The sequence below is a fragment of the Colias croceus genome, chromosome 17 (assembly GCF_905220415.1).
Source record: "Colias croceus chromosome 17, ilColCroc2.1".
NCBI lineage: Eukaryota > Metazoa > Arthropoda > Insecta > Lepidoptera > Pieridae > Colias > Colias croceus.
The window spans coordinates 3984463-4010450 of record NC_059553.1 but is presented as its reverse complement, the minus strand read 5'-3'; the positions used below and the strand labels follow the sequence as shown (position 1 = coordinate 4010450).

Sequence of the window (25988 nt, the reverse complement as noted above, 5' to 3'; positions counted from 1 at the left end):
TCGTCTAGACCACTAAAACATTCAATGTTTCCAAGTATCAGATCGATACGAGCTTTGATAAATTACTGGCCTTTGGACATTTGCCAATACGCTATTTATTAAGTAACATAACATATAACTTCTTATTTGAACTTTCTATTGGTATACTTAATGACGGCTAGCTTCTTGGCTATAATGGATTACATTTTAGCTAAAGAACGTTTATTATGCCCACATACTGTTTGATGCGAAATAAGTCAATATAAAGTGTATTGAGTGCGTTATTCAACCTTTAATGTACCTCATTTAATTTATATTATTTTTCTTACCATAGTAAAGGATAATATGGACACACGGACACGAAAAAATAGTTTTTAATTTATACACAATTAGATAGTATTCAAATTATAAAAAAATGGTACATTTTATTAAACCCGTTGTTAATTACAATACTTAAAGGATATTTCGCTTATAAATCGCAACAAAGCAGTCGGGATGCTATTATGCTTATATAAACACTGCCGTGCAGCGATTTGCAATGTTTGTCTCTTTAACGAAATCCCAGCAGAGTAAACTTTCGACTGCAGGTCTCATTACAAACGCTTATTAAGCGCCTTTCTCGTAAGTCGGGATTAGTGATAAAAACGAGCTATTTACTATCATTACACAGCGTAGGTACCTACACTAGCTAAAACCTTTCATTGGTTGAATCGACGGAGTTCAATGTTTTTGGCCTAGAGCATACTAGCTAAAACCCATTGGTGTTTGCTTTTAAATTGGTTGAATCGACGGAGTTCAATGTTTTTGGTTACCTTTAATAAACATCTGTTAGGTATATTACAACTTAAACATTTTAAATGTACATTTGTTATGCCCAGTCAGGTTAATTAGTATTTGCATTTAAATATAAATATTGGTTTGTATCGATAGAGTTCAATGTTTTTAGTTACCATTATAATATAAACACAAGCCGATGAAGGCATAGTAAGCTCTTTTTTAAATTTACGTCTGCTAAATGCAGTCAGGTTTAACCTTTAAATTTTTTGAGTGCTAATTATTATTTTCTTAAATCCCCGATAGTTTGACATAAGACCTATTCTAGCTTCATTTGTCATTTATTGCCTTCTCTACCATAGTAGAGCAAAGCTTTCATACATAATTTGGTAGGTACAGTATATTATTATTTTTGGTAATAATATGCAGATTATACCTCAAAACAATTACTTACCTTAAAATGTGTTAACCGATCACAAACATCCACACATCTATATCTTTATATACCACGTAGCATTAACACGTTCTAAGTCTATATTCAGCAATATTTATTTAGGCAAATAAATCGCGTCAGGCGCAAAGCTGTTCGTATGCAGGAAATTAAAATCCGCGTCAGCTGCGAATAATGAGACCGACATTACTTACCTGCGAGATTTCTTGCTAAATTAACGACGATTTAGAAATGGGAATGAATTTTTCATGTTTCTACGTACGAGCGAGAATTTTATTTCTGCCGCGCTGAATTGATCAGAAAACTTAAGTTGAATCCATTTATTGAATATTTTTACGTGTGACACACTTTGGTTAGGGATAAAAGCAACATAACATTGTGAAATTTATTATTAACAAGAAGCTTTTAAAAAGGATATAAGATTAATCGATTTATTTTGATGAACATATTGGCACGTTTTGAAATCGTAAGCAGATTTAACTGAATCAAATTCCAAAGCATAGGTATGACTGATAAAACACAAGTTTAATATTTTTCTAGAACATTCCACGATAAATATTTAGGCGCAACACCAAAACCTCGGTAAACGGCGTCACAGAAATATATAGCCGACATAAAGAAGATTATATAACGTAACATTAATTTTATAGCCCTAACATAATGTTATGGTCCCACGGCACATATTATGTGCCCACCGTTCGTTATAAAATATTACATGTTCATACATAATATCTAAATGCAAAATTTCATTTGCGATATTACCTACAAAGTGAAATGATATTTGCAATTCGCTTTAAATCAACAGTGAAACACAATCAGTTTTCATGTTTCAATATTATATTGCGATATTTAATAAACACGCGTGAATGAAAATTCATATTACTGTTTTTTACCAAACAATTGAAATAAAATTGCCAACTATCATCATATAAGCATATAAACTGTAACCTAATTGAAGAATAATATTATGAATAGAGGAAAGTACATAAATATTTATTATCTATTTCAGAAGCCTCTATTCAAGGCTCAATCCATGTCTTCACAGTGTCATTTCATTTTGGCAAGATAGGTATAACACCTTCATTTGACCTAGTTTGTGCTATGCTAAAGAAAACGCCCTATTTTTGACTGCACTATAGGCCCACTATTCTCTATTTACCATTATTACAAAGTAAGAAAATTCATTGAAATCACAAAACTTATTAATTTCCTAAAATTGTGGCCTTTCCCAACATTTCCTTGAGTAGTTTATAATATCATTCAAAGTCACACATAAAATCGACAAAAGTGATAAGAGTATAAAAAAGTGAGTGACTTAGATCTTTGAATCAAATTAAAAATACTACGAACAAAACGCTATATATCTTATCTTAGTCATGGACAAAGACTGACCTATATTTGCTTCTAAAGAAGAGATCAGAAAGAACTCGAAGAACATTAAAAGTAGGCTTAAATCTTTGCCTGTAGGTGACTGCACATTTGTACGTTTTTATGAAATCTCAATAAGTACAAAAGACAAACTTGAATCGGCAGATTTAAACTTGCAAGACTCAATCTATTGAAGTGAAAAACTGTTTAAAGGAAAATGTGTTCTATAATGCTGTATCGCATAGTACAAAGTGGCTTGGTGAATAGTGCCGAGGGGCGGGCGGGGGGTACAAGAGAGTTGTCATTCGCAGAGACTTCAGGCGCAGACTGGAGTTACACAACTTGTCACCAAGCTTTATCTCGTTTTAGCTTTTTTAATAGTTTGCTCTAGATATAAAATCGATCCATTTAATTCACAGTTAAAGTTACTTTTACTAGTAATTCGATCTCGTGTACCGTATTGGATCTGTTTCTTTGTTATTTTATTCAGTACTTACTCTTACTACTTAGTATATTATGACTGTAGGTAAAGGGATTATGAATGGCGTAAGTTTACACGTGTGATTGCGCTAAAATTACAATAAAACATAATATATACATTCTATATATATTTTTTTTTTATTCATCAAAATACTAATTTATATCAAAGAAATAAACACTCCTGTAAAATAAGAATCATACCTCACACAAAATAAAAATTTCAAAGTATTTATTGCAAGACATAAGCCGTAAAATCATGCTTTTAGCCTTTACTCCTACATTAGGTAAAGACCAACACAATTTCGTATTTATAATGTCTGTAACTTAGTACTGGCAAAAAAACCTGGTCCCTGAATAGACATCATTAGAAGTGAAATCAACGTTTAGCGTTGCTTTGTACACCGCCTCCTGCAGTTAGTAAGCTAGGCTTAACAGCTCACAGATTATAACCAGCTTGAAAAGTCTGATACCAGATCAGCACTAACTACATGGATGTAAAGTATAATAAAGAATTTTATAACTAACTAGCGGTCCGCCCTGGCTTCGCCCGTGGTACATGTTTACGTTTTCTCTACATTAGAACCATCCTCGTACTTCAAGGAATATAATAAAAAAAGAATTATCGAAATCGAGAATTTTATAACTAACTAGCGGTCCGCCCCGGCTTCGCCCGTGGTACATGTTTACGTTTTCTCTACATAAGATCCATCCTCATACTTCAAGGAATATAATAAAAAAAGCATTATCGAAATCGGTTCAACCGTTCTCGAGTTATGCGCTTACCAACACATTTTGCGATTCATTTTTATATATAAGAAGACTAGCGGTCCGCCCCGGCTTCGCCCGTGGTACATGTTTACGTTTTCTCTCCATAAGAACCATCCTCGTACTTCAAGGAATATAATAAAAAAATAATTATCGAAATCGGTTCAGCCGTTCTCGAGTTATGCGCTTACCAACACATTTTGCGATTCATTTTTATATTATAAGACTAGCGGTCCGCCCCGGCTTCGCCTGTGGTACATGTTTACGTTTTCTCTACATAAGAACCATCCTCGTACTTCAAGGAATATAATAAAAAAAGAATTAACGAAATCGGTTCAGCCGTTCTCAAGTTATGCGCTTACCAACACATTTTGGGATTCATTTTTATATTATAAGAAGATGTATAGTATATTAGAAGGTCAATTGTAAGGCTGGCTTTAAATCAAAACATTTATTAATGTTGAAATTATTAAGGTCACACGAGCTCCTGGTTTTAGTAACTTTGCAAAATAATGACATTTTGTTATAGACATTAAATATAAAAGGTATCATTATTGGGCACAGTGTGTGACCTAATTAGGCTTTACCTTTTAGTAGCTAAATATAAAATTGTGTTTACCTTTTCTAGAACTTTATACATGAAATAATTTATATTAGTTAAGTTTTTATGTCTATCTTCGTTTTACTTTTGAAACTACACCAAACAGAATTATCTTAACTCTAACATCACATACAATCAATATTGTAAATAATAAGCAAATAAAATACATCAGAAATACGTTTACCCCGACATCAAAACCGCCAATATCAAATATTGATTCTCAATTTGAATCTTATCATCACATTTTCCTTGTATCTCTGAAAACAGTATTCAATTGTCAACACAAGATCCATAAATAACCGCTAATAAAAAGAAACCGCAGTTCACACACAAGATTTCACTCTAATGGTATCAAATGCACGTCAAGCCATTTAGCAGAATCTATAATAGTATTGGAGAGCTCGAACAAAGGTTTTGTAGTGTGTAGGTAAGATTAATCGACGGTACTCGGCGGCCTGCGCCGGAAAAGCATCCATATCTGTCCAATAGCAACCATTTTGCGCTTCCGTTCAACAGTAAATATGTATTTGCTTTAGAAAACGCGGTGACAAAACTCAGTATTTTAATGGCAGTAGTCCAGCTAGATTGTTGGCACCATTTGCCTTACTTTGGAAAATATGATACGTAATTATTGGCTACTATACCAGGTGAAAGGTAAGACGTTAGACGAATTTAGACAGGAGCTTCTACTCATGAAACTGAACAACTTTTGTTCTACAACTTTGCTGAATTCGTAAAAAAAATTGGACTTTGTAAGACGCTAATCAGCTGACCGATTTCCATAGAAAGTCCAAATTTTTTCTACGATTTCAGGAAAGTTGTAGAACAAAAGTTGTTCAGTTTCATGAGAAAAAGCTCCTGTCAAAATGCGTCTGACGTCTAATACCAGTCACCCTGTATAATTATTTCTCTTAAAGTAAATATAATTGATATGTGTGCATTGCAGTACACACACAATATTATAATGTGATATACCATAAATTCAAAGCGATTAAATTGGTGAGACAAGATATAAAGTCCTATTCTGAAACGCAAAAATGCAACAAAATAAGATTTTACAATATATCCACTTAAGGTTGAGGCGGTGCAGTGGTGCACGGGAAATTAAATCAGTGCCACCTTACTTACTTGCATAATCCGGCTACATTCGCATTTTACGGTTTAAGAAGCTCTTCTTTAAGTGCCTGTCAAAGCTTTTAGGTTTCCATTGCATATACGTTGCTGTTGCCAAAATTAGTTCTTGGAAATTTGCAGAGAATTGAATTGATACTCTTAGGATTATTTCATAGAAACAATTGTTTTAGAGACTATTTAATATAAATTGGGAACAAGCTTTCTGAAACAACTTACTTCACATAACAATTAATTGCTGTAATCAATTCATCTTTTATCAGGCAATAATATATTATACATAAATAAATGAAAAAGATGTTCATTTCATAGCAGAAGTACCGTTCTATCGATGATTGGTAAAAACTCGGCAGCACACAACAATAGAGCATCACAAAAGATCACTTGACATCGTATCACGTGGAGAGTATCAACTCGTTAGACCTTGTAAAATACAAGCTATTTATATTCAGATTATCTGTTTTCATAATTCTATCAGAATTTCTTAGTCGATGCTCCTTTTGTGCGCTGCTTTCAATATATTTAAGGATTAATTTATGTTCAAAGGGCCCCGCTTATCGACATAGCCTACTTTCTCCCGACCCCTATATATGAGTAGAGCTTAGACGCACTTTTTTTTTCAATCGTTTGATTCTATATCTAAGCACTGAGTTGTCAATGAACAAGAAGCTTTATTGACATTATAGAGTCTTTACAAGTGTCTGAAATTAATATTTCGAAGCAAATTTTTTTCACGAATTCAATTTCTAATATTGCGTTACCCAAGCATAGAAATATGAGTAAAATATGCCGTTTGCATATATTCTATGTCACCGTACCATACACGAACTAATCCGAATTGAAAAGCAAAACAAATTTGGACCGCCCCAATGAACTTGTAAAAGTGATGCAGAACGTTAGCATATCTCTAAGCTCGAATACAAATAACGTATGATGTATCATGTACGTTTTTTTCAAAATGATCGTTACCCATATGTCACACAAAGACGTGCCTCATTGAAAGTAGAAAATTGGCCCAGTCACGTTCAGAATCAGTAAAGAGCATAACAATAGTAAAATTTCGGGGACGCAGCAAATTTTTCCTTGTATTGTGTAGGGTGATAAGATACGAGAGTCGTTGAACTGTGAATGGGTGTGACCATTAGAGTTAACGAGCTAAGGTAACGGGGACAAAATCTCATGACAATGCCCATGCGATCTTACATGGCGTATGTGACGCCTCATGGTGACACGTGGAAATTATAATGGAGTGAATTCAACTGCTTTTGTGGTGCTAATCAAAATAAATGTTGTAACAATAAACACTGTTTTATGTAAACATTGATAAATCGAGTTTAAAGTTATAATTGTGAGCGCAGAAAGTTTTGAATAATATCCAAACTTAATATTATAAATGCGAAAGTAACTCTGTCTGTCTGTTACTCAATCACGCCTTAACTACTGAACTAATTTGCATGAAATTTGGTATAGAGATATTTTGATACACGAGAAAGGACATGGGACGTATGATAGATTTATATAGATAGCGAAGCCGCGGGCGGAAAGCTAGTCTATTATTAAATTACTAGTTGACTATTACAAGTTTACTAAAAATATTGTCACAAAATACACTAATAACACGAATAAATTTAAAAACAACAAGCAATTTAAACTGAACAAATCCTAATTACATTTCAGCGCAAAACTGTTTATTTTATAAAAGTACACCTAAAAATGTACGAGGAAAATGTTTCATAAATTTTAACAGTTGCTGAATAAACAAAGATATCATGGTGGTGTTTGTTTGAATGACACGCGTATTTTCCAATCGGAACATCACGAAAGAGAATAAATAAAACTATGAATTAAAACATTTCGAGGCTGGGGTTTTGGAAAACTCTCATGGCTTTAAATGTCGACCGGCGAGTTTTGGATCAATCAAAACGCAACTTTTCGATGGATAGAAACCGATCAATGCTGCATCTGAATTACTCGCTTGGTGTTATAGTAGTATAGTATATATAACGTTTCGGTAGAAATAAATAAGATACTTATTATGTTTTGTAGACTAAAGAAAACTTGTGTATATACGCTAATCTATTATTCAATAGCCAACACCTTATATTTCTAGGTAATAAAAAATAATGTCTCGAACATTATATTTTCCTTAACCATTTCCATTCACACCCGTATTTAATAGAATAACATTTCTTCAAATCACACATGCATCAAAGTACTAAAATCACAAACGCCTTGCACAATTAGAAGGAACTATTTGTTTAAGCAAGCCCACGACTGCAACAGTTCTTGGAATGAAGATAGATGACTTCTTACCCCGCTTTTTGTTTGCTACTAACAAGATTTTACAACTTTTAACTCATTGCTTTGTAGTGAGACAAATTTATTTTCAATTCTACAAGAATACACGAACTTTTTTATTGTTTTAAGATTGCTTATGTGCGTCTATTTACCTATTAGTATGTATTTCATACATTTGTTATTAATATTACTAGACAATTATTTTAAAATTGTGTATTAGACCGCGTTAACAAGAAAGAAACAATATAAATACATAAAAGATTTGAGTGTTCTCACAAAGCATAAAAAACTAACCAATCTGAAGCAAATATAAAATCATTGATCTCTCTCGGAATGCATTTTATCTATATTACATTCTTTAAAAACTCTATCATAAAACTTGAATCGCATAAAAAGTATGGATAAGATCCAAGTTCGACCATTTTCTTCTATGAAAGCCTGTTTTTTCCAGCCGTGACGATAAAAAAGGAAGTTATACTTGTTCAGTAATAGTTATTGTGGTTGTGGAATCTGGTACTTTTGAATACAACGCGTTGTTCGGGCCCGTCGTTTGTTTTGACGATAATTCGCTTCGTAATGGGGTACTTATATACTTTATTTTAGAGAGAATAGCTGGATCATTATGTGACTTTATGTGACGTAAATAGGATTTTACAGGAGAAATAAAAAATATTAAGATCGTTTTTATCGACAATCATTTCATAAAAAAGGTACATTAGCAAAGGCACAATGCTCTCTGCTACTTCGTTCATTGCATGAATAGTAAACCCTTAAGACGTATGAATTAAGCACACATAAATTCTTTATACCTGATTATTGGTATTCAAGTAAACTATAGCTTTCAAAATCTAATACAAGAACGTGGCAGACACACACACTGGTTAAAAAGCAAAGCCAAAACAATCACCTAATATAAAACAATTGGCCAAAAACGAAAAAGCTCTCCCGAGACCAGCAGAATATTCTTCATACTCAAACTCCCAAGTACTCTTCTATAATTTATATTCAGGTGCAACTTCTTAAAACTTTACCAACAGGTGATACTCTCAAGTAAACTACGATATGCATCACACCAAGAAGGAGGTAATTTTTCAAGTTAAGTCTTGTGGAATTAACCTGTCGTAGCAGCTGCAGGGAAGTCTAGACTGATGCATGCTATAACGCAAATCAACTTAGCCTTTGTAGGTCACCTAGTAACTTAGAACTCCCAAAGGAAAGAGCTTGTTTCACACTCTTATATTAAATTCAGTGCATATTTATTCTCGTGAATTATTTAAGAGTTACTTTATGATATTACGTTTAGTATTCTACCCAGTATTAGATTGGCGTTCTTGTTAGTGGAAAGGCTTTGTAAATTTGAACTAAAAGAATCACAATACATATTTAAAGCGTGATTCAAACACCAATTACATATTTCGATATAATGTAATTTAATATGAATTTCAACAGATTTAATTTTGGTTATTATAGTCCTTTCCACCTAAGATGATTTCTGTGACACATCGATTTTTGACACGTGTAGAGATGTCTGTACTGAAATCGTATCAATTGTTTCCGATAATCGATAATATTTTATATGGAAACGAAATCGATTTGAATAAAGTACCAAAATTAGTTTTTTCGGCATTTCGCCAACAATTAACTAAGGAAACTTAGCAAACAACAGCAACAAAAAGTCAACAATAACAATTAGTAACAATAACAGAATACCACGTAAAGTATCAATATAAAAATGCAACTTGTATACAAGGCTGACGCACTCGTACAGACGATTGACTCGATTGACAAACGATCACAAGATGGGCGCCGATTATATGATTTTCCAACTCTATGATTTTTCAACGATCCATTTCATGTACAAGAATTACGTAGGTATTATATTTTTGTGTTATTTTATTTTATTTTTCATTATATTTAACTAAACAATACTGTTTTTGATTTATAAGCTTAGGATGTTTCATTTTTATATTTTTGGCAATAATGCCGCCATAAAAGAAAAATATTATGCACTAAAATTATTTTGGCGTTTTAAACATAAAATACGTAATTCGGAACACGATGAAGTGTCACAGGAATCATCATAGCTGAAAAGGACTAAAATGTAACCAAACAATTACAATACCGATTACAATAACCCTTAACCACAAACCAACACGGAAACTACATAAACTTTGTTAATAATATATGAAATATCATATATTTTGTTCATATATTGAAATATTGCCTGAAAATATAATCGGATTACTATAGCAAAGAAAAAATCGATACACGAAATATTATACGCACGTTTTCTGTTACGTAATTAAATAGGCATAATTTAGTTCAAATTTACTCTATACCTATTCACAAAAACACACATATAAATCTATTGTATACGTTCCTAATAAACAATGTAACGTAGAGAGCAAACAATTTCAAATAACTACAGAGATAAAAAGCTTAACAACCGGCCATCTTATCAATCTGGACTGGATTGGAAGTTGTAAGCCGCGGACCGACTTGGAGTTTTTAACTTCGTTTGCTGACAGATTATACCGTACTATGAACATTTCGACTATATTTGTTTTGACGAAAAATAAATCACGTTATTTTCCTATTATTTAATATGGATTTGATAAAAGGTTTTAAATTATCGGTAATTTTAAAATATTAATACAAATTGGTGACTAAATAATATGTTTCGTTTTGGAACTGAACTCTATTTATCTTTTATTTTACCGTTGTGTAATGTGTGTATAATTTCATTGTTCAAATAAAAAAAAATTACAATATTTTCTTATTTAATCAAGTAGGTACCTATGTAAACAATCGTTGATTATATCTAAATATATATTATGCCTAGGTTATTATTTATTTAATTAATTTTTGTTGGGTATAATTTGAAAAGGCAAAATGAATTATATTTATTAAAAGCAAAACCCCACATGCATTCAAAAAGACAACCACCTAAATCCTACTTCAACATTACTCCTTTGAAAAAAATAAATTTAATAAATTTAATATCGTAGGCATAAAATAAAATAAAAATAAGAAAGCCACAAGCCTCTCACCGCCAGCTGTGCCGTGCTCCACTAATGAATTCACTCTAATTAGATTTTTAATGTCCCCTCTGAGGTCGATTCTGTGTCGCTTCACTTTATTATGACGCATCGTATTATATTATTTATTGCCTTTTATCACTCCTACGCCCTTTATAACAATTGGGCTTTTTGTACAGATCCTCATTTGCAAACCTACATATTGGGTTATGTGGAATTATATGTAGGTACATTGTAAAGGCAAAGCTTTAAGGCTCATATGTGTATTGGCGTTTGGTCTATAAATAGATTTAATTGTTTGATTGGAAAAGGTGCTTTTTTATACGTTTGAGGTATAATAAAATTTATAATGATTGAAATCCGTATACGTTAATAATAATCGTACATAAAACTAATTTATATGAACTAATATGCTCAAAAACGAAATAAAGAGATATCAATTTTTATATAATAATGTAATTCCATTAACATTGCTATTTATTTTGTCCAACCAGGTGTAATAACAAATGATTGAAGCAGTAAAAGGAACATTTAATTTCAGTTTCTTAGAAATAAACAAATCTAACAGCGGATAAATTAGGCGAATTGAATGAAAAACTAAATTGGAATTTTGAGCTAACTAGAGGAATTTATAATTATTGTACATTTAATATAACAATTTTTTTTTCATTATGTAATTTTTGGAGAATAAAATGAACGAGGGTGAAATTTTAATCGAAATACTCCGAAACGCAGTATGCCATTAATTCGATCAAATTAAAAATGACACAAAATTTAGCTCTATTATGTATTTGGATGAACGGTACACGGAAATTATATAAAAAATGAATAATTATGACCTACATAAATTAAAGCGTATTTTTAATTGCTTATAATGATAATTATACGAGTTATACTTTACGCCATTGGCAATTAAAATCATAACTTGGTCTCCCGCAACTTGGGGATGCAAATTAAAAACAGGAAAAAGCAATAACTCTAAATTCTGTTTATATACATGAAAAATAGTAATTGCAAAGTAATATAAAATACATGCTGACGTTTTACCAGGTCACCCTTAGAACTTTATAGGGTTATAAAAATAGAAGGACCCATTCTAAGTCCTAGCAAAAAAAAATATTAAAATCGGTCAAGCCGTTTCCGAGGATTGTATATTGTACTAGTAGATGTGCCCCGCGGTTTTACCTAGCCTATGGCCTTCCTCGACAAATAGACTATACACTGAAAAAATTTTTCAAATTGGTCCCGTAGTTAATGAGATTAGTGCGTTTAACCAACCAAACAAACTCTTCAGCTTATTAGATTAGGTTAAATAAGATATATTCGTATGACACCGTCGAAATAATAAATAAAAAAATAAAAACCTTTATTTGACTCTCTCACAAGGGTTTAAAATTTGACAATGAGTGAAAAATACACATAAAATAAAAAATACACAAATGAAAAATACACAATATGAAATATTATCGCAAAGGAATCCTCCGATATAATCTGCGATGCCATAGTAAGTTAGGGTGTTAGATAGTTTACTGATATCGTTAGAAGCCGCAGAACTATCCGATAGACGCCTTGACCCACTTCCTAGAAGTCTTATAGCTGACCCGACGGAATGTTATAGAAGACATTACAACCTTTGTTATAGCAAATCTATTGAATGTTGAACGCATTATCAGTTCCTGGAAGTTAATAGAGAGATTAGAAGTTTCATAACGATATTTGTTAGTACTCATTTCTTTATATTATTGTACAAATTCAATATTTATTTATTTGTCTTGGACTATTGATCGAAAATTACCATAAAAAATGAAAAAAAAAATGTAACAAATCAAATTTTACAAACGTCGCCCCGTCGCCGTCTTAAGCTCAAAACGATTCGTTCCAACCATGTTCCAACTAAGATAATACTTAAAACAACAAGCCAATTATTTTTATTTACAACACATAATAACAATTAACAATAATAAAATTAAAATCGTCATCAAACTTATATGAAAATGAAAAGGTATTCCCGGGTTAAATATCTCCAGATATACCACAGAAAAAAAAACACACTAAATAAGAATCGCGATTCTATTAAGATCAGAATCAATGATAGCAAATATCTATTTACATCACGTAAATGTCTACAATCTACGTCGAAGAACACTTTGACGTCTCAAGTTCATTTCATACTTCGATATTGAGTTTTATGAATACTTTTACACGCACTATTGGTTCTCTTGTAAAGTACGAGATATTAAACTTGCTGAATTGACTGTAAAATCCGTCTGAAAATATATTATCGTAATTGTTTTTTGATACTCTTATTATTGACTGCAATATTATATGATTAATTTTTTGAATAACCTAAATATAGAGATATAAAGTAAATAAGATTAAGTTATTCTAATAGGCATTGAAAGTTTTGTACACAGGAAGATGAAAAATCGAATGATTAAAAATTTTAAACATGCTCATTCATTTCAAAAATATTTTCACTAATATTGACCTCATAGACAATAAAAAAGAACATGTTAGTAATCTAATAAATAGTAATTTTAATACCAGATACAGATACTTATTTCTCGTCCATTAATTCATACAATCTAAACCTATCCAACAATTATAATTGATCACATACGAACACTAATACAAAATTATCATTTATAAGTAGATTTAATTCGCAAATTCGGTCACCAACGAGGTTACATGATCATGTAGCTAATTACATAATGCTAAATGATAGGTAATGTTCTCTTATTATGATAATTGGCACTGTCATAATTATTACATTTTGGCCATGTACATTTTGATGATGTTAAAGTCTAGCACACCACTATAACAACGTTATAATATATAATATCCCGTTTGTATAAAATGCTTGGGCTTATTTCAAAATTAAATTAATGGATTAAGTGTATTTTTTATACCTATTCAAGTTTCGAGTATATTTTTTTTAAAAAGGTTAAATATATCTTCTGCTCTACCTCTCTCTATTCTATAAGAAACATTAAAAAAGAGAAGTTTGTCTTTAATTAAAAATTAACTAAAAATGTATTATTTCATCCTTACAAAGAAGACGTTTAGACATATTCTACAACAGTTACAATTTTAACAAGGCACCGCACATTCAAAACCCCTAGGCACCATATTATAAACCACTTTTCAGTGAAAAAATTACACGTCGTGATAAAGGAACTACATATATATTTCAGTGCACCTATATAGCAATAGATCCTAGATATAGTCATAAAAGTAAGCGTTTAACGCTCAAAAGTAGTTAAGATACAAATTGCTACTGACTCCGTAATGGAAATGTAAATTTTTCCTCGCCTCTAGAATAACGTAACAGTATATTAATGAGATAAAATCGAAAACTTTTACGTGGCTTTTAACATAATTGGTATCATATACCTGAGTTAAACCGCAACTAGTACAAGTAGTTTTATACAATTAAAACTTTATAATTGTGCAACTCAATTATACCGCTTTGTGTAGGTGTAAAGATAAAAATGAATACTTTATTTTGCATATAAACGATTGCTGAGAAAATGTTTAGTAAAATAACGATTGGTGCGGTTAAGGATTGTGTGAACTTCGACTCTTTTCACGGTTAAAACTGTATCAAAAAATGAAGCCCACGAATCTTTGATAAATTAAACCTAGACTTGTATCTCTTTTAATTTAATATAAATGATAATTATCCCTTTATTATGTATATTACGTAATTATATAATGTTGATTACTGTTTTCATTAAGAAATATATTATATCTGATATTTTATTTTAATTATTTATTTCATGATATCTATGTATAATATATTTATTAAAAACATGTACCAATTCAATTTCAACAAAAATTTAACTTGTGTTTTTAATAATAAATTATTTTAGTGTAATACATTGCCACTTTTGTTACAGGGATCGACGACACGCACAAATTCCTCGGCAATGAAACACACACAGATTACTTCAGACTGTTACTACGGGACGGAAATTATCTTCTGGTTGGTGGGAGGTAAGTTAACAATAAGTACAAAGTAGAAATTTTACCAACCTGTTAATGTACGGTAAATTATGTCTAAACTACATATATTAAAAGTCCAATTTCCATTTAACAAAAGCCTCGTATAACGCCTATATAATTCCACCTAATCGAAGTCAGTCTAGTCGCTAACTCGCTATTTTAAGATTTAATTATTAATTAATAATGTAAGACCTCCGTCTTCATAGTCATTGAGTATGAACATAATTACTACGATTTTGCTAATTCTACGCTTAACTGTAGCTAAATATTCCCTTACAGAATATTACGGTTTGTTGAACGCTAATTAAAACTAAACTTACATTAGAACAAGTAATCGTTACAACAAATAGGTCTTAAGTAATTTCACTTTCACAAGAAAACGTAGAAGTTAAGAAACTTGTGATAAATTTAAGAAGATATTATGTTCACTATCTTGGCAACAAAGTGATACTTCGTTCCTTTACGTTTATAATAATATCTAGGTTCAATGAGTAAATTATAATGAATTCAATTAACACGCACCAATATGTCAATAAATTGACGTATGTTATCGTCTTTATTCATGAACCCATAATTAAAGGTTTCAATTTTCGATTTTCCTCACGGAAAATAACGGAGTCTCAAAAAATGAGCAACAAATTAAAACACTCTCGATTACAAAAAGATACGATGGAATAATTTCATTTCGAGAATGAACAATAAAAAGGGAAAATATTTATAAGTGTCTGAAACAATCTACTTTGTACACTTTATTTTGATATTGAAAAAAATAAATCTCATTCGATTCCTCCTTTGTTTCTTCATTTCGGGAATGTTTATGTAAGTATATTCTGTAACAAAGAGATAAATGGAACGAGTTTCGTGATTTCAATGGCTCAAAGTAAATAATGAATATTTAATAATAGGACTGTCTTACAATCTACTCAGAACTAGACTTGTTTTAATCAGGAAACTCCCCTTCTGACAACATTTAGAATGTTGGCGAAATCATTTTCATGTTCCTGTTTTTTAACACTAAAATTTGAATTAATATAAACTTAATGAAGTATAGATATGATGAGATGAGCTTTAACTTTTAATAAAATATTTTAGAACTACTCTTTAAACAGTATAAGATATTTTATACGATCAGAATACACCTTCTTCCTAGTTAGATACTATTTGGAATATGTGTAAACTACAGAGACCGTCGAGTGCTAAGCCAAAACTGGACTTCACTCCACCTTTCTAGTTGAGATGCGATCACTTCAAGAATTCAAGACTTCCAATCCGTAAACTTAGCGCCCAACTTCCTTAGAAATTCCTTCTTTAGTATAAAATGTATCCTTTAGGTTCTTTATAATATGTTATTAAGTATAAATATGGCTGTTTTTTATTTATTCATTTTTATCAATCCTTAAATCTAATAAGTTGTAAATCAATATTTTCCTATAAAAAAGTTCAAAGACATTCAAAACCGAACCGTTAACCGCAATGTTTAATGTAGTTTATTTGGATTTAAATCGAAGTTTCGTAGACACCTTTACTCAAAGATGCCAAGTTATACATTCAAATGAAATACTTAGCTATTTGTTTTTCCAACTCCACTTGAATTCGTAAAGTTAGGGTACCCTTAACCGCAGTCTGAAGTAAGAACGTGCTGTATCTAGAGCTAAACCAATGCACCCACTCCATCCCGCTCCGACACTCGGACTAACAAATATGGCTCTCTCTTTTGCATTTATAAAGATTTTTGGTTCGTGTTCGGATGGAGGCGAGACTTAAAAGCACCCCTCGCCCGGCCTACACTTTATAACGTGTTGGGGCGGTTTTTATCGATACTTTTAATGACAAAATAAACTACATTGACGATGCTTGAGCACCCTAATATGGAACTGAAGTTAAACACAAATAAAGTTTATTTGATTTTTATATGCGACTTTTTATTTTGTTGGCTAAGGGGATAAACATACACACGATTAAGATCACTACTTTAATCTTTTATATGTTTTTGCAAATGACGAGTTATATAAATTTTACAAAGGCAATTATTACAGCTAAAAAGTTCACACTTTTTATGTTACAATCCAACTTTCGTTTGTATGCAAAAAGATATGTAGGTATATCTTTGGTTTATTTTATTTCAAATGACTGTCTTTATAAATACCCTGCCAACTGCTCTGAATTTTTACACGCTTACATCATCGACATAATCCGGGCCATCACTAGAGCACAAAACACGACACATCTGCTCAGCCCGCGCTACGGCCGTCCTGTTTTGTTTGTAACGTTACAAATATATTTCTTTGTTCATAAATGATGCTCAAAATGCATTCCAAATTCAAACAACGCTGTTTATTTTGTTTGTTTACAGCTTAAAGTCTTGCTAATTGCAGCCTACTACGGTACTGTAAATAATGACTCCATAAACTTAAATATTGAAATATGCCTCGTAACAAAGCAGTGGCAGACTGGTATTTTCTCATTGTAAGATTACGAGTACTTACGCTACGTAATTTATTAAAACAATACTATTTTTTATGTTTTGTTGCATAATACTTTATGCGTATTTTATGCATGTCGAATTACTTTGAAATGCGTTTTCGGTCTGAATATTTTAAGACAAAAAATGGATTTGAGGCAGTAATTCTGTTTTATATCTTTTATTTAGCGAAAATTATAAATTGTAAAAAATAGATTTAGGTTAATTTCTTTAATGGTGATTGTTGATGATGATTCATGAACATGAGATAGACACAAGCTTCAACACATGGAGTTACTCGACCTATGTAAAATTGTAGACAATAAAATATAATTCTATTGTGATTGAACAATCATTCTTTCATTGTGACTTTCGATGCTTATATTTGATACACTAATTAAATAAATTTTAAAATTAAGTTAAAAAATTTATAACTCGACATGGTGTGATAAACTGAAACTGAAACTCAAAGTATTTTATTCGTGTGAACTTTTACAAATGTTTATGAATAGATCTCTGTAAACTCTAGAAATATTATTATTTGTTCCTTAAATACAATCTTATCTAGATTGTATTTAAGGAACAAATAAAAAATAAAAAGCGTCAAGCTAACAGATTAAAAATGGTCTACTCAAGCAGATGAGAGAAAATTTTAAATTAGTTACAAAAATACTGCAAGAACGTTTTAAAACCCAGAGTTCATTGTTCAATCCAAAGCCGGAGTGATGTAATAAAAAGCTTATAATATTATCCTTTAAAAGAATAAGATCCAAAAAGTCGTACAGAAGGTGTCGCGTCGCAAAAGGAGCAAGGTCAATTCTATTTATTGACCAACAACTTGTTACGCTGTTTATTTGGTGAAAGTATGTTTATTCTCCTAACTAAATAAAGTTAGCTGAAACAGAGATATATTTTATAAAAATATTTTTTTTTTTACTGGTACAATTTCCATAATTTGCTAATTCCTCTACAATACAAGAAATTATACATATTTTTATAAAATTTTGTATATTCTTCTTTATCTGTCTATCCCTTGAATAAGAAATTTGAACGTCTCAAAGAAAATACCTATATTATTTTTAACTTGTAGCAGTTCTACGAAATATGCTACGCTGCTACGTTCTTTATTTTATCTTAACGTCTACGTTTTCTTAACTTATAAATATTTACATTATATATTAATGCAGTAACAACCGAATAGTTTTACAAGCAAAAAATGAATTTACAAAATATAATCAAGGATATCGATTACAAAATGTTATTTTTTGTCTGTTTGATATCAGAGAAAAAAATCATTTTCTGGTGCCGTCATTTTTATCTTGAGAATTGTCCTATTTATAAAACCAGCTTAAACTCTATTCAATCCAATTTACATTTATTATTTGAGAAAACAAAAATATGTAACGCGAATCCATTGCTCACATACAATAACTTCAAAAAGGTATAAAATTCATCAAATTCATATTGCATATGGAGCTTTTTAATGAAAGAATGAAAGAAACTTCAATTAAAACAGAAAATACCATATTTTATTTACAAACTTTACAATTGTACAGTTCATAAAGCAACAGAGCCCATTATTCTCAAATAAAATGCAATAAAAGCAGACTACGTCGAGTTTAATTAGTTTAAAATAGAACTCACATAACACAACAGCAAACTATCAAGAAAGCGTGGCATGCATGTAAAAGCCGGAATGTAGGTCAAAACTTATGCGGAATTGTTGTTTTTTTTCTAACTTTTTATCTACAAAAGTACTAAACTGAAGGACTTGTTGCAATACAAATTACAAATACGCTTTCAACTTTTACGTTTAAATTTAAAAAATCATGTTCACCTTTTGAAATGTTTTCTTTGTATTGTTGTGTTCACATGTGTTGTTTATTTTTCTTTTGAAATCTGATTTTATAGAAGCTTCTTTAATGAAACTTAAATATCAAATGGGTGTATATGGATATAAAAACGTCGAAATAAACACACTTACTACATTAATAATAGATAATAAAACATGCACGTGTGTATTACATTCATTACGCTAGGTTTATATTTTTATGAAAATAACTAGATTTCCGCCCGCGGCTTCGCCCGCGTTTGCAAAGGAAAACCCGCATAGTTCCCGTTCCCGTGGGATTTCCGGGATAAAAACTATCCTATGTGTTAATCCAAGTTACCCTCTATATGTGTGCTAAATTTCATTGTAATCGGTTCAGTAGTTTTTACGTGAAAGAGTAACAAACATCCATACATCCTTACATCCATACATCCATACATCCTTACAAACTTTCGCCTTTATAATATAATATATTAGATAACAAGACAGATTTTACATAAAACCTTTCTATGAAAATATAAAAACAGTTTACAAAACTATTATCAACATAGTGAATATGCGTTGCCTTTTATTCTTTGGGCTAAAAACATAAAGAAAATGATTATCTTTAATTATTGCTACATCTCCACTTCAATTATACCTATTTATTTTTAAGAGGGTGAAGTATATAAGGGTGATCAAATTCAAATAAAGAAAACTTATAAGCTCTCATCAACGTATGGCTTCGCTAATAACTTTGTGCGCTCTTTGATCACTTGAAACTTATTTCATCTTATTATTACTAAGCTAGAGATAGATTAAAATCCTAGATCTCCAGGGATATAAAATGTGATGAGATCCTTCGTAGAAAATATATCCTATTATAGTAATAATCTACTGGAATATTTTTATTACACGTGTTTGAACTCGAATACGCATCAACAGTTTTTGATTGAATTTCGATTTCTTATATCTATATCCATACTAATATTATAAATGCGAAAGTAACTCTGTCTGTCTGTCTGTTACTCAATCACGCCTTAACTACTGAACCAATTTGCATGAAATTTGGTATAGAGATATTTTGATACCCGAGAAAGGACATAGGCTACTTTTTACCCCGGGAAATAGGATAGGTTTTATCCCGGAAATCCCACGGGAACGGGAACTACCTATGCGGGTTTTTCTTTGACTGCGCGGGCGAAGCTGCGGTTGGAAAGCTAGTTTCTTATATTTCTATCCAATTTTAATATAAACTTGAAATAAAAAATAAGTAGATTATCCTATTTGTCTAGGGTTTTACGGTTAGTAAGACATAATACAGAGCAAATAAGTTTAATGTACCTTCTTCATCTTAATGTAAATCAATCAAGATTATCAATTTGTGAAGTGATCACGAACTAACGTAAACTCATTTCACATTGTGGCCTGTGGGTCATCCCTTTAAATTTGCATACAACGCGCAAATGTACAAGGTATATTTTTCCACAATTCAATTAGGCAAAACCCACTCAAACGGATACCTAAACCTCAACACATCCAAGTAATTTCGAGAGTCGCCAGTTTCTCCAAAATGTTATTCGTGTCGTGCCTCCCACGTAATGTTATTCTGTAGGGTGCGAGCCTTTTGTGCCCTTTTAACTAAATTAACGCAGTATGCGCGGATGATAACAAATGTGTCGTATACGAGCTTTGTTTGACCTCAGCTAGTGTTGGTACTTTTAGCCCTTTGGAATGTTCGATATTCTCATTTCGTGGGACGGCTCATAAATTTAATGTAAGGATCGGAAAGTTGTTTCTATAACTCCATTCTCGAATCAAATTCTCAATAAAATTGTTGTAGGTTAGGAAAAATATGGTATAAGTGTCTATTATTGTTATCCATCCATCTATGTTTAAATGCAAAGTATTACCTACTTGCTATCATGTCACGCAGCTCCTATAACTTAAATAAAAATGCATTACTCCACGAAAAAATAGCCCACACTTTAACCCTGCTGTTCTTTTTATTTTGTCCGTTACAAATTTATGACTATACAGCACAATAAAGCATAAAATAACGCGCCGTAACAGACAAAATATGTAAAAATGAATACGATGGCCAGCTTAAATTAAATTCAGCAGTATAAAATGTACAAAACTAGCAGACAACGGAGTTTCTGTCCGGTAATTGAAAATTACAAAACGTATGTACGGCTTGGCTTAATTTCGTTCATTCCACGATTCTTGTTCCATTTTATGTCACATCGCCTACGAAACCTGAATCAACAAGCGATGTTTCTAATAAAACCGATTGGATCCTCAGATAACTTCGTTTTATATTAAAGGATAGAAAAGCAGCGTGTTTAGTAAATAAAATTTATTTGAGTTCTGAGTTTTATTCAATCAAAAATGTACTTATTGTGTTTTAAATTTCATAAACAATTATGTATTAATGCTGCCTGTGTTTTATTTTTACTTTATGTTATCTATATTGTTATCTAAGTAACATAAAACAGTAAAGTTCAAAAGCACAATTATCACAGCATAATAATTATTCTGTAAATTTATAAATTTTTAAATTGTGTACAAAGCTTAAACAGCAACAAGTCACGTTCGTAGCCAACACATAAACCGTATTAAAATTGCTATGAAGAATTTAGATTAACAAAACTGCTTATCATGTTAGCACATAACTTCGCATAAAACGTACCCTTTCATAACGCTGTGAACTTCGCAAACTTTCATTAATTAATTTTACATACTAATTTTATCCACGAAATTATTCAAGCTAAAGATTTGATCGTGGTTTTTATGTCTAGACTAAGTTTTAATACTGGCCTGTTTAAAATGTGTCTTAGGCAAATTCCTGCATATAGAAACAGTATAGAAATAAGAAAGAGCAAGGGATGGATCCTCGACCAGTCTCAAGTGGATGAGGTGAGTGTTGAGTGAGGTTGAGTGAGATCTTTTGTTCCTCTGAGCTAGACTTAACATTGGCTGGTCTTTATCCGCATTGGTTGTCATCGAGAATTTATTTTTAGTACTTATTTATAGTGAATGATTGATTAGGGCCTTTGCAGTTCGATAATAATATATCAAGATACAAAGATGAACGAGTAACTTTTAAAAAGTGATTTTCAAACTTATCGGTAGGCTGGTTTTTCAGTATCTAGAACATTTACTTACGTTATCATACTCAGAGTTCATTTTTATCCAAATATGAACCTTTGAAAATAAACACATCATTAACATATATTTCTAAACGAAAACCCGCACCTTAACTCGTGTACTAAATCGATAGCTAAAAAAAGAAAGCCCACATTAACTTGCAAACACGCAATAAACCAGTACTTATTTAGCATGTACGCCTGAATTCTTAATGTGGTTCGTGGTAAAAAAGAAATTAAGGTAATCATCGCATCAATCACGGGAGCTCTCCCGAGACCTCCGATGTTTGTTCTGATTTCTGCTCATTTGCCCGACCATCACTCTTGGCCTGCTTAAATTATTCCTTCCTTCCTTCTTCCCGCGTTATCGTGTTCTGGTGCGATCGCTTGCTAGATTTCTTCCTATCTGATTTGTGGAAATTTTTCCTTGTAATTTGTCTGAATTACCTTTATTAATAAGCTATGGAATTGCGTGATCATTTTATTAAAGGATTTCGCATAAGCATTATGCTTTAACAACTGTAACTTTAACTGTAAACGTTAAATCTGGCTTTATAGTATTTTACTTGAGATTCTATGTTTTAAAGACATTGTATCCAAATTACTAAGTAACTATATATTAATCTTTAAATGTTAGATGTTAGTAGTCATTTGAGAAAACTGTTATGCAACTGAACCAACTCATTCAAATAATTTATAGTTTTTGTTGTAGATGTATTTCTTTGTTTTATAAAAGATAAATTTTACTGTATTTTGCGGTTGCTCAATTGTAAAAACTGAAACAAAATTGAATTAACGACGGCAATTTATCATCGACGTTCTTATTTTCACGCTTTTTATTTCATTCCTTAAGTGGTCTCAGTAGAAGTATGAATTTAATTAATTTGATACCACGTCAATAGAAATTATTATTTTTATGTTTTAAATGTGAACCATACTGTATGAATAGTGTTGATGGAAGTCTACATAAAAATATTTCCGCTTGCGAGAGTAGCGAGGTATAAAGTCGATAACTTTTGCTTCTAAATAACGGCACGGAATGAAACGAGATTTTGTTTTGACAACTTTGGTTCATATTTTGGAATATAGGATACAGAAATAAAGGCAGTAGAGGAACGAACCAAAATAAAAACTCGCCACGTCAATATCAACCAAACAAAAAAGCATTTCACACAAGAATAAACCAAAAACCAACGGACTACAAGTAAAATATAACAATAAATCTCATACAGCGCAATAAAGAATCATTTTCAACGGAGAGAGATGAAAAGACCAGGTTTATGCCAGAACAAACAGCCTACCTTCCCTAAACCGCTCTTTTGATTAAACAATACAAGAGTTGTAGACGCAATCCGAGTCTGTGGAACTTTATTCGAAGTGCTTATTTGTTGTGGCCTAAACAAATAAAGTAGTTTGGGGAAAACAGATCAGTTAACTCGCTAAGTGTATAAGGCCACCTAGTGCCTCGCTCTATTACAAACTGGAATCCTTGCAACGCTTATTTTCTAATTTATACGCTTGTTTTCCGAGTTTTTAATCTTTTGAAATCATTTACTTTTTTAACTGTTAATAAAGTTTTATTTATTTGTTATAACGGTTTACTGGAATATTTCTATAACTTTTCAAATAACTGTCATCATGTCGATGTTTATTAAATACTATATTGTTGATCATTTACTAATTGAGGTAACTTTTACAACAATTTGTATCCTTTACCATATTTTACGTGTTTTACTAACACCGATTACGAACGATTTTCTTTGTTTCAGCATTCACGTGTAGTACTGGGAATAGTTTTGTCATTATGTTAATTTCGAAATAGCTATCACGCAACATTTTGTTTCCACCATACTTATTCAATGTATTATTACATCGGAGTAATTACTTTAATTAAATAATCTATACGTAGGTAGTATATTACGGCTATTACCGCCAAAGGCTGTCGATACACGTGTGTTTATTAATTAAATAAAATAATACCAATACACGTAGTAATAATACAATTACTGTTCTCGGAAGTAAGGTAGCGTTTATTTGCAGTATGAATTAACCTTTGATTATGTGGTTAATAGTAATACACGTGGAATTATTTACGCGTGTAGAGTTTATTTACATTGTTGGTTTTATTTTGATAATTTATTAAAATACAATATCTCAATAATAATCAATCAATAGCATATTATAAAGTATCGTTGCTAATTATTCTAACTTCTTCACTCTAAGTAAATTTCTTGCTTTTCATTATATTAAACACTCAAGCCCAGCTCTATAACACATATTAATAATTATTATTTATTGAAACTAAACGGTCGTTAAAAATAAACATATTGCTGATAAATAAATGATGTGACAAAAGGCGGTCTTATGAAAAAAATAATTAATTTCCCTTAAATCACACCAAAGACTCATAAATCAAAGTAACGTTTGACGAAACAATAAAAGTAAATTGGTTTTTGTAAGGGTTTCAATAGGACCGTCATGAATTTTAATTGTACAGCGAGGGAGATCGTATTTTTAAGATAGGACGAATTTAACCCTAGCTCACTAAACATATTTCTGTGTTACTTTGTCACTAAACATTCGACTTACAGACGAACAAATTAAAATGCATGTATTTTATTTATTTGTTATATTTAAGTGAAATAATTAACAACATAGCCAAGTTAGTTATCTAAATATTATTATAAGAAATAAGAAGGTCTTTTTTTCCAATCTTTGCAGTCATTACATCTAGGAATTGTGTGCTCGCCGCAAATTGTCTTTCTGCATGAGTGGCATGAGTTTTTAGTCATTCTGCGTTTTTTATATGGACAAAATCGGCATATTTTGCGTTTATTTGTCCGTCCTTGAGACGTACTAGGGAAAACATCATCGATTTTTAGAATATCTTTTATGTATGTTTTGATATTTTTCCTCAAAGTTGGTGTATTGTACCGTTCCTGCAACCATGGTTCAGTTAGGCCATCTTCCATTTTTTGAATGAAAGTTCTTAGTTTTAATGGTTTTTGACGCAGCCTCACCATGTTAGATACATAAATTACATATTAACTATGCATAAATTTAGAATATTATAAAATATAACCTAAGGCCACCTAGGTCTTCCGATTGTTGAGCACATATGGTCAACTGCGTCGACTGCGTTTTTGGTGCTATTATAGCTGTTGGCGGCCTCCTGGCTGCGTGCTGGTATCCTCGTCAGAGACTATTATCCTCCTTATACAAAAGTTCTCCCTCTAAAATTGAATTCTTGGTCAGAAGACGTATCAGATTCTTGTTCACTTTGATCAGTAGCGATTGCTAAATCTCTCTCTAAATTGTCTTCGCCTTCGAAATCTGAGCAACGAAAACCATCCAACTGATGTTCAAGTGTCTCGCCCTCTTTATTGTGGCTGTCGCATTCTTCAAGAATACTCAATATCTTCTCCTGATCTCTCTCTGAATTCATGTATACAATAAAAGGAAGGTTAATTTTTTTAATTCGTATTATTCCAAAAACTATTAAAGGAAACAGTATACATTACTAGCAAAAAGGCAGATAAACTTTCTACAATAAGTATTATTCAACGTTTATTATAGATTGGTATCAATAAACAATAAAAAAATCGATTAATCAAAAATACACCTTTGTTCACATTGCACGCGTAGTCACTACACATTCGTCTGTGAGTTGAATATTTT

At 31.4% G+C, this 25988-nt stretch overlaps 1 protein-coding gene across 2 annotated transcripts in view; it reads left to right on the top strand.

Annotated features, from left to right (window-relative positions):
* Positions 1-25988, top strand: part of LOC123698986 (semaphorin-1A) — a 234839-nt gene that overhangs the window by 183966 nt on the left and 24885 nt on the right. For both annotated transcript variants that reach the window (XM_045645831.1, XM_045645830.1), the window contains exon 3: positions 14785-14881. In XM_045645831.1, coding sequence (XP_045501787.1) covers positions 14785-14881 — 97 coding nt within the window. The remainder of the gene's footprint in view (positions 1-14784; positions 14882-25988) is intronic.